The 14,325-nt window shown below is 52.1% G+C and overlaps 1 protein-coding gene across 3 annotated transcripts in view; it reads right to left on the bottom strand.

Annotated features, from left to right (window-relative positions):
- The window catches only part of LOC116957568 (medium-chain acyl-CoA ligase ACSF2, mitochondrial-like), a 73,438-nt gene that overhangs the window by 25,017 nt on the left and 34,096 nt on the right, over positions 1-14,325 (bottom strand). For all 3 annotated transcript variants that reach the window (XR_012930940.1, XR_012930941.1, XM_076056706.1), the window contains exons 3-8: positions 14,125-14,253; positions 11,630-11,683; positions 10,950-11,068; positions 9,728-9,896; positions 3,333-3,428; positions 429-577 (exon numbers count right to left, since the gene is read on the bottom strand). Coding sequence is in view for 1 of the 3 variants with exons in the window: in XM_076056706.1 (XP_075912821.1) it covers positions 429-577; positions 3,333-3,428; positions 9,728-9,896; positions 10,950-11,068; positions 11,630-11,683; positions 14,125-14,253 (716 nt within the window). In the remaining 2 variants the exon portion in view is untranslated. The remainder of the gene's footprint in view (positions 1-428; positions 578-3,332; positions 3,429-9,727; positions 9,897-10,949; positions 11,069-11,629; positions 11,684-14,124; positions 14,254-14,325) is intronic.

Here is a 14,325-nt window from a genome sequence, read left to right as displayed (position 1 = left end):
TAAGATCGGCTACCGAAACGAGTCGCCTTTCAACCGGTTTGAAATTGGCAACAATCAGAAGCGCCTCGCCCTTACCTGCCACTCTGCCGAGACACACGATGAACTGGATCATCACACGCGCTCTGGTCGCAGATGAATCTACGATAGTCATTGACGAGGATTGGGAAATGCGGCAACATTTTTTCAACTCATGAGGTCAAGATCTGCAAGGGAGAAACCTTGGGACGTGAAGAGATCATCAGACTATTTGCAATATTGTGACACCTCAAAAGGAGAACTCATCACCATCACCACCAGAATGACCATCAAACACCATCAATACCACCATCACTACCATCATGACCACCACTATGACCACCATCACCACCACCATGGTGGTCGTGAGTGTGTGTGGTGAGTGCGTTGTGGTGAGTGCGTGGTGTCCTCACCGGTGAGTTTGGATAGCGGTAAGCGTGGCCCTGGCGCTGTAGGCTGCAGATGGCAGCACCAGGGTCCCTGAGTGGGCCACGCAGCTCAGGAGGCCGGCGACGAGGCCGAAGCAATGGTAGAGTGGCACGGGCAACGCCACGCGCACGTCCTGCATACAGCACGGTACACACACAGCATGGTACACACAGCACGGTACACACACACAGCACGGTACACACACAGCAAGGTACACACATAGCACGGTACACACACACAGCACGGTACACACACACAGCACGGTACACTTACACAGCACGGTACACACACAGCAAGGTACACACATAGCACGGTACACACACACAGCACGGTACACACACACAGCACGGTACACACACACAGCACGGTACACACACCCAGCACGGTACACACACACAGCACGGTACACATACACAGCAAGGTACACACATAGCACGGTACACACACACCACGGTACACACACAGCACGGTACACACAGCAAGGTACACACACTGCACGGTATACATATGATGTGAGTCCAACTGAGTCACAGAAATTATTCTTTAGAGGCAACACATTTGTTTAACATCAACACGTTAACACAAAGGGGTCACTGCCCCTTTACCAGATACAGCCTAGGGTGGTGACCACCCAGCTAACTACACTACACATAGAAGTTACGGCTACGAAGGGTCGGACCCTCACTTGGGTCCCCGGCCACGTGGTGATGCCTCGTAGGACGTAGAGCTTCCAGCTTGTAGACGTGGAGCTTCCAGCTTGTAGAATGCAGCTACCCCGGTCCCTTTCAGGGACCCACCTTATATCCTCCCAGGTCAGAGCCACTCCGCCCTCGGCCCCGCCCACCTTCGCGAGCGTTCTAGCTCCCTCTCGATCCCTCTCCAGAGCTCTCCCCGGACACGTGATCACCCCCTAGCCCCCACCACCTGGGGCGCTCTCTGTGGACGCTCCAGGTCACGTGTCTACGTGGTCAACCAGAGTGCCATGGCCCGGGGTAACCGAGCCCTTGGGCTGACACTCTCCCGCTCCCCCAGTGGCATCCCCGATGTCACTACACATACAGCACGCACACATAGTGCGCCAGCCTTCTTATGGTCACGTAGGGCAGTCTGCACATAGACGCCCCCTCCCTCAGCATTTCGCTTGGGGGATCATCTCTGCCCGGCGCTTTTCCTGGTCTCAGGCTCCGGATTGCCCCTCGTGCTTCCTCAACAGATGGCACCTCAGCCAGCCACTCACAGGGGCGATGCAAAAATTATTTGAGGCACCGAAGCCCCAGCAGGATTGTCCCCACCTTACCCCATTATGTTGTCTGGGCTGAAGGAAATCCCCTCCCCCAAGACCTCACAAATATTAAATTCAGACCTGCGGACCACCACCACTATAACCACCACAACCACTCTAAACACCAGAACCACCACAGTTACCACCACCAGAACCACCACCACCGCCACGACTATAACCACCACGACAATAACCACCACCACAAGAACCACCACTAGAACCACCACAACTACCACCACCACCACTAGAACCACCACCACTAGAACCACCAACACTAGAACCACCACCACGACAATAACCACCACGACAATAACCACCACCACAAGAACCACCACTAGAACTACCACAACTACCACCACCACCACTAGAACCACCACCACTAGAACCACCACCACTAGAACCACCACCACGACAATAACCACCACGACAATAACCACCACTAGAACCACCACTAGAACCACCACAACTACCACCACCACCACTAGAACCACCACCACTAGAACCACCACCACTAGAACCACCACCACGACAATAACCACCACAACAATAACCACCACGACAATAACCACCACGACAATAACCACCACCACTAGAACTACCACCACTAGAACCACCACCATTAGAACCACCACAACTACCACCGCCACTACTATAACCACCACGACAATAACCACCACCACAAGAACCACCACCACAAGAACCACCACCACTAGAACCACCACCACTAGAACCACCAACACCACGACAATAACCACCACGACAATAACCACCACGACAATAACCACCACCACTAGAACCACCACCACAAGAACCACCACCACTAGAACCACCACCACTAGAACCACCAACACCACGACAATAACCACCACGACAATAACCACCACCACTAGAACCACCACCACAAGAACCACCACCACTAGAACCACCACCACTAGAACCACCAACACCACGACAATAACCACCACGACAATAACCACCACGACAATAACCACCACCACTAGAACCACCACCACCACCACCACGACAATAACCACCACCACTAGAACCACCACTAGAACCACCACAACTACCACCACCGCCACTACTATAACCACCACCACTAGAACCACCACCACTAGAACCACCACAACTAGAACCACCAACACCACGACAATAACCACCACGACAATAACCACCACGACAATAACCACCACCACTAGAACCACCACCACTAGAACCACCACAACTACCACCACCACCACTAGAACCACCACCACTAGAACCACCACGACAATAACCACCACGACAATAACCGCCACCACTAGAACCACCACCACTAGAACCACCACCACTAGAACCACCACAACTACCACCACCGCCACTACTATAACCACCATGACAATAACCACCACCACAAGAACCACCACCACTAGAACCACCACCACTAGAACCACCACCACCACCACCACGACAATAACCACCACGACAATAACTACCACCACCACTAAAACCACCACCACTAGAACCACCACCACTAGAACCACCACTAGAACCACCACAACTACCACCACCACCGCCACTACTATAACCACCACGACCGCCACTACAGGCACCACGCCGGGCTCACCCTCCAGTGGTAGCCCATGCGCTCCCCCAGGAGGTGGGCGTTGTTGAGGATGTTGTGGTGCGTGAGCGTCGCTCCCTTTGGCTGCCCCGTGGTTCCCTGGGGGGGGGGGGGGGGACGATACGGGGAGTGGGAGGGGAGAGGCATTAACCTGCACTTGGCCCAATGACAGCCTGCTACGTGGGCTACGTGGGCACCTTTGTCTTTGTCAGCGTTGCTGCTGCTGCGCTCATACAACACTGGTGGTGGTGGTGGGGTTGATGGTGGTGATGGTGGTGGGATTGATGGTGGTGATGGTGGTGGTGGCGTTGATGGTGGTGATAGTGGTGATGGTGGTAGTGGGGTTGATGGTGGTGATGGTGGTGGTGGAGTTGATGGTGGTAGTGGTGCTGGTGATGATGGTGGTGGTGATGGTGGTGGTGGTGATGATGGTGGTGGCGGTGATGATGATGGTGGTGGTGGTGGTGGTGATGATGGTGGTGGTGATGATGATGATGGTGGTGGTGATCATGGTGGTGGTGGTGGTGATGATGGTGGTGGTGATGATGGTGGTGGTGGTGATGATGGTGGTGGTGGTGATGATAGTAATGGTGATGATGGTAGTGGTGATGATGATGATGGTGGTGGTGATGATGGTGGTGGTGCTAGTGGTGGTGGTGATGGTGATGATGATGGTGGTGCTGGTGATGATGATGGTGCTGGTGGTGATGATGATGGTGATGATGATGGTGGTGGTGGTGATGATGGTGGTGCTGGTGGTGATGATGGTGGTGTTTGTGATGATGGTGGTGGTGGTGTTGATAATGGTGGTGGTGATGATGATGATGGTGGTGGTGGTGATGATGGTGGTGGTGATGGTGGTGATGATGGTGGTGGTGGTGATGGTGGTGATGATGGTGGTGGTGGTGATGATGGTGGTGCTGGTGGTGATGATGGTGGTGGTGATGATGATGGTGGTGGTGGTGATGACGGTGGTGGTGGTGATGATGATGGTGGTGGTGGTGATGACGGTGGTGGTGGTGATGATGGTGGTGCTGGTGGTGGTGATGATGATGATGGTGGTGGTGGTGGTAATGATGATGGTGGTGGTGTTGGTGATGGTGGTGGTGGTGATGACGGTGGTGGTGGTGATGATGGTGGCGCTGGTGGTGGTCATACACGAGGAGTGGTAGTGAAGTGGTCCATCTGCTGCGCTATGAACCTGCCGACCCGAGTTCGATTTCTGCTCACGGCCAATGCCGGTGAGGAAAATCTAAATTGGTCCTGGGCCTCCCCTAGGTCGACTCGGCCTCAAATGAGTACCTGGTGCAGTGTGTCGTAAATTAAATACTCTACTTGCGTGATGTTGATGCTAAATGTGGAGGTAAAAACCGGAGGACCCTGAGAATAATCCAGGGGGAAAGAGGCACGCAAATTTTAAATATACAGCAGCAGGCATCGTCAGGGTCAGGATCGAACCCACGACCTCCTTATACCAGGGGAGGTAGTTAACATCTCACCACTGTGGCACCCATAGAGAGACAAAAGCGGCCGGGCGCGGTGCTGGCCACCCACCCCCTCTGTGTGTGCCACAGTGCTCGCTCACAGCACTTTCCCCCAACAGCCTGTTAAGGCTACATGGGGGAGATTTGTCTGTGTGTATATCATAGGTGCTGCTACTCGCTACTAGCAGCACTTGCCCCTACATCCCTGCTAGAGGCTACCTGGGGGATCTTTGTCCGTGTGTATATCATAGGTGCTGCTACTCGCTACTACTAACAGCACTTTCCCCCAGTAAGTCATTAAGTCAGCTTTATTGATCACATACGCATGCATACATGAGGTACATGGCAGTGAGATTCTTTGTTCCCGTGTCTCTCTCAGCTTTAAGAAAATGAAAAACAACATTGTAAACAGCAGCAACACTATTTTAGAATATATAAAAATGTATTAAAATCTAAGTAAAATCGCTGTGCACATGATAAAAGTGACATATCCATGGCAGAAATAGGGTCCCCTGTGGGTGAGCTTTATAAATGATCTTGTTATGCAAAATGTTCCTGTTTAGTGCAGTGGATGGGGGGGGGGGGGTGAATGGGGGTAGGGGGAGCAAAATCAGGGTTGGTGGGGCTTGGGCAGATATTGCGTGAGGCTCTGCTCAGCTTCGCGATTTTTTACCCCCCCCCCCCCCTTCGTCACACGGCGTCACAAAAAGTCAGACCCCCCCTCAAATATGACGTCACAAAGCTCTGCCCCCCCCCTCAAAAAAATAAAACATGCTTCGAATCGCTTTAAACTATTGTCATTGTAGTGCGTATTTAATGTGGCGCTGCACTCTGATGTTGTAGGAGAAAACATTTATTAAAAAGTCCATTTAATTAAGTGGAACGTGTTGTCTATATTTATTTAAAGTTGCGAATTTTGAGATGACGTCACATTTCTCAACCCTCCCCCCCCATTGTCACACATCGTCACAAATGTCTGACCCCCCCCCCCCCCAGGTGCGTGACGTCATTTATGGACGGCCCCTAAGGCCTCCAGTTTGGAGATTAGGATGGAGGGCACTATAGTATTGAATGTTGAGCTGTAATTGATGAACAGCATTCTCACATAATTACCCTGCTCCACCTCCAGGTGGGACAGTGCCTTATGCAATGTAATAGCAATAGCGTCAGGAAGGGAGGTTGTTGATTGCCTCGCAGCTTATTGTCCCTTTGTAGTTTGTGATGGCCTGTGATCCGCGCCACAGGCTCCTTGAGTTGGAGTCGTGGTACAGGGCCTCCAACCTGTCCCTGAATTGTCTTTTTCTCGCCTTGATGGATTTTCGGACGGCGTTTTTGGGTCCTCCTGCTTTCATCGGGGTATCTGGATTTGCATGCTTTGTGTTGGTCCTTCAGTGTTGCTTTGACTGCCACGTTTTTAACCCAGGGCTTGTTATTTGGGTAAGAACGGACAGTCTTGGTTGGCACAGCAACGTCCATGCAGAACATAATATGACCTAGCACTGTCGATGCAAATTCCTCCACTCTGTTGTAGGCTGCATCCATAAATATGTCCCAGTCTGAATCCTCCAGGACATCCGTGAGTCTGTCCCTGCTTTTTTCTGACCAGCATTGGACTACTCTTGTAGTGGGAGCCTGCCCTCTTTAAGAGATGGCAGTACTTTGGCAGCAGCAAGATGACATTTTGGTCGGATTTTACGGGCAGTGGGTGGGGGAACGCCTTGTAGGCGTCTTCAGCATTGAATAACAGTGATCCAAGATGGCGTCTCTTCTGGAGTTGCATTTCACATTCGATAAAACTTTGGGAGTACACTCCTAAGGTTCGCTTCGTTAAAGTCCCCAATTACAATCGCAGCAGCGTCCGGATGTTTGGTTTCCAGTGCAGAGATTGTTTTGTGGAATAGGTCCATAGCCGGCGTGGAGTTGGCGCTCGGAGGGACGTACACAGCGACTGAAACAATCGCGTGAAATTATCTCGGGAGGTGATGAGGGCGGCATGATAGGATCACAAACTCTACAACTGGTGAACATGTTACACCAAGATGATACTCTTTGTTTTTTTCGGTAAAGTCACGTAGGTAAAATAAAATAAAACTAAATTAAATCACGACGTTTTGGAGGCAACACAAGCTTCCGTCTTCAGGTGGAACAGATACAGCAAAATTCACTGTATCCTCAAGTGAACAGCTCTGGAATACCCGAGATTATATACAGGTTAAGGGGGGGGGAGGAGCCAGGAAGGGACGTGGGTGGGGAGGGGAGGGCTAAGTTAAGCCGCCTTTTGTTATGCTGCAGGGGGTTCGGGGGGAGGGCGATGGCGTGCTGCACAAGAGCAGGCACCATCCTGGTATAAACGGAAACGGCTGTACAATTATAAGCCAGCTAACGTTTGACTTGGTTGATGACATCTTTCCAAAAGTTGCTCAATTTGAAACCATCCTCTCGGTTGAAGTTGTGTCTATGTTTGTATATCTGGATGGCTTCATGGACAAATCTTTGGTAATAACCGGGAGGTTTGCATAATACTTTGGTATCAGAGAACACAATGTCATGATAACCTGCTGTGTTGAAACAATGATCAGCCACGGCCGAAGAATTCGTTCTACCGTGTTTCAAATCTGATTTGTGCTCGCGAATTCGGTCAGAAATATGTCATTTCGTCTCCCCGATATAGCAGTCACCATAGGTACAACTCAATTTGTAAACACCGGGGTACTGTAAGTAAGGAATGACATCCTTTACGGATGGGATCAGATCACGGATTTTGTGTACTGTATTGAACCGGACCTGGATCTTGTGTTTGTTTCGAATTTTGGAAATCTTTTTGGCAATGCCTGCTATGTATGGCAGTGTGATGGTTTTGATCGGAGTATCAGGTGGTTGTTTCTGTATGGTGGGAGAAACAGCTTGGCGGATGGTATGGTCCGTTCCTGTTGAGGGCCAGGGGTACATGAATTAAAACATGTACATCTGGCCCTCAAGAGGAACGGATTCTCTAGCAGGCGTTACCAAAAAGATTTCCAAAATTCTAAACAAACACAAGATCCAGGTCCGGTTCAATACAGTACACAAAACCGTGATCTGATCCCATCCGTAAAGGATGTCATTCCTTACTTACAGTACCCCGGTGTTTACAAATTGAGTTGTATCTGTGGTGACTGCTATATCGGGGAGACGAAACGACATATTTCTGACCGAATTCGCGAGCACGAATCAGATTTGAAACACGGTAGAACGAATTCTTCGGCCATGGCTGATCATTGTTTCAACACAGCGGGTTCTCATGACATTGTTTTCTCTGATACCAAAGTACTATGCAAACCTCCCGGTTATTACCAAAGATTTGTCCATGAAGCCATCCAAATATACAAACATAGACTCAACTTCAACCGAGAGGATGGTTTCAAATTGAGCAACTTTTGGAAAGATGTCATCAACCAAGTCAAACGTTAGCTGGCTTATAATTGTACAGCCGTTTCCGTTTATACCAGGATGGTGCCTGCGCTCGTACAGCACGCCATCGCCCTCCCCCCGAACCCCCTGCAGCATAACAAAAGGCAGCTTAACTTAGCCCTCCCCTCCCCCCCTTAACCTGTATATAATCTCGGGTATTCCAGAGCTGTTCACTTGAGGATACAGCGAATTTTGCTGTATCTGTTCCACCTGAAGACGGAAGCTTGTGTTGCCTCCGAAACGTCGTGATTTAATTTAGTTGTATTTTATTTTACCTACGTGACTTTACCGAAAAAACCGAAGAGTATGAATCCTTGCAGTCACGAAAGCTTCAAATCTAGAACACACCAAGATGAGTTGATCATCGCACACAATCCGACACCTATTGTTCCCCCACTGTCCAAAGTCCAATCGTGGTGAAAAGGAGAGAAGCCTTTTAGCCCGATGGCTGCGTCCGGGATAATTCCATTCAGCCAGCTTTCCGTGAAACACAGAACATTTAGATTCTCGTGTTTCCCGTTGGAATTCGATCCCGGCCCGTACATCATCCAACTTGTTAACGAGGGACTGTGCGTTGCACGAGAATATGCTCGGCATTGCAGTACAGTGAGGATGTTTTATATTCCTCGTCTGAACGGCGACTCTTCCTCCCCGTCTCGTCTGACGTTGTTGTCTGGTAAATAAAGGGTCATCTCAGGGCAGGCTGCATTGGGCAAGCAAGCTCTCCTTCTTCCCGATGTCCAATACTGTTTGTCTATCATTGATAATGGTCGGAGGTTTGATAGACATTCTGGTGAAAAATGTATTTAACAAAAAAATGTCAACGACAAAAAGCCGGGAGGGGTGTTGCTGCGTTGAGTTGCTACCGCTGGGACTATAGACCGCTAGAGGCTATCTGGAGGATTTTTGTCCGTGTGTATATCATAGGTGCTGCTACTCACTACCACTAACAGCACTTGCCCCCACAGCCCTGCTGAGGCTACCTGGTGGATCTTTGTGTGTATATCATAGGTGCTGCTACTTCCTATTAACAGAACTTGCCCCGACAGCCCTGCTAGAGGCTACCTGGTGGATCTGTGTCTGTGTGTATATCACAGGTGATGATACTCGCTACCACTAACAGCACTTGCCCCCACAGCCCTGCTGAGGCTACGTGGGGGAGCTTTGTGTGTATATCATAGGTGTTGATACTCCCTATTCACAGCACTTGCCCCTACAGCCCGCCAGTGGCTACCTGGTGGATCTTTGTCTGTGTGTACATGATAGGTGTTGATACTCCCTACTGCTCACCTCACTTGTCCCCACAGCCCTGCTGAGGCTACCTGGGGGAGCTTTGTCTATGCGTGAATAATAGGTGCTGCTACTCCCTACTTACAGCACTTGCCCCCACAGCCCTGCTGAGGCTACCCGGGGGATCTCTGTACCGAGGTGTACTGGATGTTGATGGGATCGTCGTCTTTGTACCGAGGTGTACTGGATGTTGATGGGATCGTCGCACGACAGCGCCGAGTGGATCGCGTGGCGCTCTGCCTCCAGGCCCGGGGTGGCGCGGCCTTCGACCTCACGCAAGGACAGAGCCCCGGGATTCGGCTCCCCCTCCACCAGCGAGATGACCACCCGGAGATCAGGGAGCCTGCCGGGGTGGGTGGGTGAGTGAGTGGGGGAGTGAGTGGATGGGGGAGTGATTGGGTGGGGGAGTGGGTGGGTGGGGGAGTGAGTGGGTGGGTGAGTGAGTGGGTGGGGGAGTGAGTGGGTGGGGGAGTGGTTGGGTGGGGGAGTGGGTGGTTGGGTGGGGGAGTGAGCGGGTGTGTGGGTGAGGTGGGTGGGTGGGGGAGTGAGTGGGTGGGTGGGGGAGTGAGTGGGTGGGGGAGTGAGTGGGTGGGTGGGGGAGTGGGTGGGTGGGGGAGTGAGTGGGTGGGTGAGTGAGTGGGTGAGTGAGTGGGTGGGGGAGTGGGTGGGTGGGGGAGTGGGTGGGTGGGTGAGTGGGTGGGTGGGTGAGTGGGGGAGTGGGTGGGTGGGGGAGTGAGTGGGTGGGTGGTAGAGTGAGATGGTTGGTGGGGGAGTGGGTGGATGTGTGGGGGAGTGAGTGGGTGGGTGGGTGGGGGAGTGAGTGAGGGGTGGGGGAGTGAGTGGGTGGGTGAGTGGTTGGGTGGGTGAGTGCGTGAGTAAGTGACTGGTTGAGTGGGTGAGTGGTTGGGTGGGTTGGTGGGGGAGTGGGTGTGTGGGTGGGGGAGTGGGTGAGTGAGTGAGTCAGTGGGTGGTTGATTGTGTGGGTGAGTGAGTCGGTGGGTGAGTCAGTTGGTGAGTGAGTAGGTGGGTGAGTCAGTTAATGAGTGAGTGGGTGAGTCAGTGGGTGAGTCAATTGGTGAGTGAGTGGGTGAGTGAGTGAATGGGTGGGTGAGTGGGTGAGTGAGTCAATGTGTGTTTGCCTGTGTGGGTGAGTGAGTAGATGGGTGGATGAGTGAGTGAGTGGATGGATGGGTGGGTGAGTGAGTCAGTGTGTGTTTGCCGGTTTGGGTGGGTGAGTGAGTCAGTGTGTGTTTGCCTGTGTGGGTGGGTGAGTGATTGAGTCAGTGTGCGTTTGCCTGTGTGGGTGAGTGGGTAGGTGAGTGGATGGGTGGGTGAGTGAGTGAGTCAGTGTGTGTTTGCCTGCGTGGGTGAGTGGGTGGGTGAGTGGGTGGGTGACCGGGCAGAGTGGAGGTCTCCAGGGCAGCTGGAGGGCAGCTCGGGGCAGAGCTGAGTCAAGAGGTCGAGGTAGTTGCGACCTTTAAACTCCACCGCAGAGACGATCCCCTTGCAGCCAACCTGCACATCACCACCACCACCACCACAATCACCACCACAATCACCACAATCACCACCACCATCACCACAATCGCCACCACAATCACCACCACCACAATCACCACCGCCACCATTACCACCACCACCACAATCACCACAAAATTCACCACCATTACCACCACCACAATCACCACCATCACCACCACAATCACCACCATCACCACCACCACAATCGCCACCACAATCACCACCACAATCACCACCATCACCACCACCTTATCACCATCACCACTACCATCATCAACACCACCATCAACACCACCATCATCACCACAATCACCACCACAATCACCACCATCACCACTACCACCATCACCACCACTACCACCATCACCACCACTATCATCACCACCACCACCATCACCAACCCCATCACCATTACCACCCTCACCAACTCCACCACCATCACCACCACCTTATCACCACCACCACCACCACCACCACCACCTTCATCAACACTACCACCCACATCCGTACCAAAACTACCACCACCATCACCACCACCACAACCGCCACCATCACCTTCTTGAGGGCGAACTCCAGCTCCTGGGGTTGGTATGCCGGGTTGATGTTCACCTGCAGCACGGACAGCAGCACCACGGTGGTTAGAGTGGTGGTGGTTGTGGTGGTCTTAGTGGTTGTGCTTGTTGTGATGGTTACAGTGGTGGTGGTTGTTGTCGTGGTGGTTGTTTTTGTGCTGGTTGAGGTTATAGTGGTGATGGTTGTTGTTGTGGTGATTGTGGTTGTTGTGGTTATAGTGGTTGTGGTGGTTATCGCTTTTGTTGTGGTGGTTACAGTGGTGGTGGTTGTGGCAGTAGTGTCTATAGTGGTGGTGGTTGTAGCTATAGTGGTGGTGGTTGTGGCTGTAGTGGCTATAGTGGTGGTGGTTGTGGCTGTAGTGGTTATAGTGGTGGTGGTTGTGGCTGTAGTGGTTATAGTAGTGGTGGTTGTGGCTATAGTGGTGGTGGTTGTGGCTATATTGGTGGTGGTTGTGGCTATAGTGGCTATAGTGGTGGTGGTTGTGGCTATAGTGGTGGTGCTTTTGGCTATAGTGGTGGAGGTTTTGGCTATAGTGGTGGTGGTTGTGGCTATAGTGGTGGTGGTGGTTGTGGCTATAGTGGTGGTATTTGTGGCTATAGTGGTGGTGGTTTTGGCTATAGTGGTGGAGTATGTGGCTTCAGTGGTGGTGGTTGTGGCTATAGTGGTGGTAGTTGTGGCTATAGTGGTGGTGGTTGTGGCTATAGTGGTGGTGGTGGTTGTGGCTATAGTGGCTATAGTGGTGGTGGTTGTGGCTGTAGTGGTGGTTGTGGCTATAGTGGTGGCAGTTGTGGCTATAGTGGTGGTAGTTGTGGCTGTAGTGGTTGTGGTTGTAGTGGCTATAGTGGTGGTAGTTGTGGCTATAGTGGTGGTGGTTGTGGCTATAGTGGTGGTGGTGGTTGTGGCTGTAGTGGCTATAGTGGTGGTGGTTGTGGCTGTAGTGGTGGTAGTTGCGGCTGTAGTAGTTATAATAGTGGTGGTGGTTGTGGTTATAGTGGTGGTGGTTGTGGCTGTAGTGGTTGTGGTTGTAGTGGCTATAGTGGTGGTAGTTGTGGCTATAGTGGTGGTGGTTGTGGCTATAGTGGTGGTGGTGGTGGTGGTTGTGGCTGTAGTGGCTATAGTGGTGGTGGTTGTGGCTGTAGTGGTGGTAGTTGCGGCTGTAGTAGTTATAATAGTGGTGGTGGTTGTGGTTATAGTGGTGGTGGTTGTGGCTATAGTGGTGGTAGTTGTGGCTGTTGTGGTTAAAATAGTGGTGGTGGTTGTGGCTATAGTGGTGGTGGTTGTGGCTGTAGTGGCTATAGTGGTGGTAGTTGTGGCTATAGTGGTGGTGGTTGTGGATATAGTGGTGGTGGTTGTGGCTATAGTGGTGGTGGTGGTTGTGGCTATAGTGGTGGTGGTTGTGGCTGTAGTGGTTATAGTAGTGGTGGTGGTTGTGGTTATAGTAGTGGTGGTTGTGGTTATAGTGGTGGTGATTGTGGCTATAGTGGTGGTGGTTGTGGCTATAGTGGTGGTGGTTGTTGCTATAGTGGTGGTGGTTGTGGCTATAGTGGTGGTGGTTGTGGCTATAGTGGTGGTGGTGGTTGTGGCTATAGTGGTGGTGGTTGTGGCTATAATGATGGTGGTTGTGGCTATAGTGGTGGTGGTTGTGGATATAGTGGTGGTGGTTGTGGCTATAGTGGTGGTGGTTGTGGCTGTAGTGGCTATAGTGGTGGTGGTTGTGGCTATAGTGGTGGTGGTTGTGGCTATAGTGGTGGTGGTTGTGGCTATAGTGGTGGTGGTTGTGGCTCTAGTGGTGGTGGTTGTGGCTATAGTGGTGGCAGTGGTGGCTATAGTGGTGGCTATAGTGGCTATAGTGGTGGTGGTTGTGGCTGTAGTGGTGGTGGTTGTGGCTATAGTGGCTATAGTGGTGGTGGTTGTGGCTGTAGTGGTGGTGGTGATTGTGGCTATAGTGGTGGCAGTTGTGGCTATAGTGGTGGTGGTTATAGTGGTGGTGGTTGTGGCTGTAGTGGCTATAGTGGTGGTGGTTGTGGCTGTAGTGGTTGTGGTTGTAGTGGCTGTAGTGGCTATAGTGGTGGTGGTTTTGGCTATAGTGGTGGAGGTTGTGGCTTCAGTGGTGGTGGTTGTGGCTGTAGTGGTGGTGGTGGTTGTGGCTATAGTGGCTATAGTGGTGGCAGTTGTGGCTATAGTGGTGGTGGTTATAGTGGTGGTGGTTGTGGCTATAGTGGTGGTGGTTGTGGCTATAGTGGTGGTGGTTGTGGCTCTAGTGGTGGTGGTTGTGGCTATAATGGTGGCAGTGGTGGCTATAGTGGTGGGTATAGTGGCTATAGTGGTGGTGGTTGTGGCTATAGTGGTGGTGGTTGTGACTATAGTGGTGGTGGTTGTGGCTATAGTGGTGGTTGTGGCTATAGTGGCTATAGTGGTGGTAGTTGTGGCTATAGTGGTGGTGGTTGTGGCTATAGTGGTGGTTGTGGCCGCTGTACCAGCACGATGCCGGCGCGCGCTGCGGCCAGCGCGGTGAGCGCCCACTCGGCCGAGTTGGGGCCCCAGATCCCCAGGCGGTCGCCACGCGTCACGCCCAGGGCCAGCAGCCCCGCGGCCATGCGGTCCGCCTACAACCACAACCATCACCGCCAGAACAACCATCACCATCACAACCATCACCATCACAACCATCACAACCA

Source organism: Petromyzon marinus, chromosome 77, assembly GCF_048934315.1.
Source record: "Petromyzon marinus isolate PM22_M1 ecotype Great Lakes invasive population chromosome 77, UKy_Petmar_22M1.pri1.0, whole genome shotgun sequence".
Taxonomy (NCBI): Eukaryota; Metazoa; Chordata; class Hyperoartia; order Petromyzontiformes; family Petromyzontidae; genus Petromyzon; species Petromyzon marinus.
Note: the sequence above shows the minus strand (reverse complement) of the source record. Positions and strands in the feature narration are given on the sequence as shown.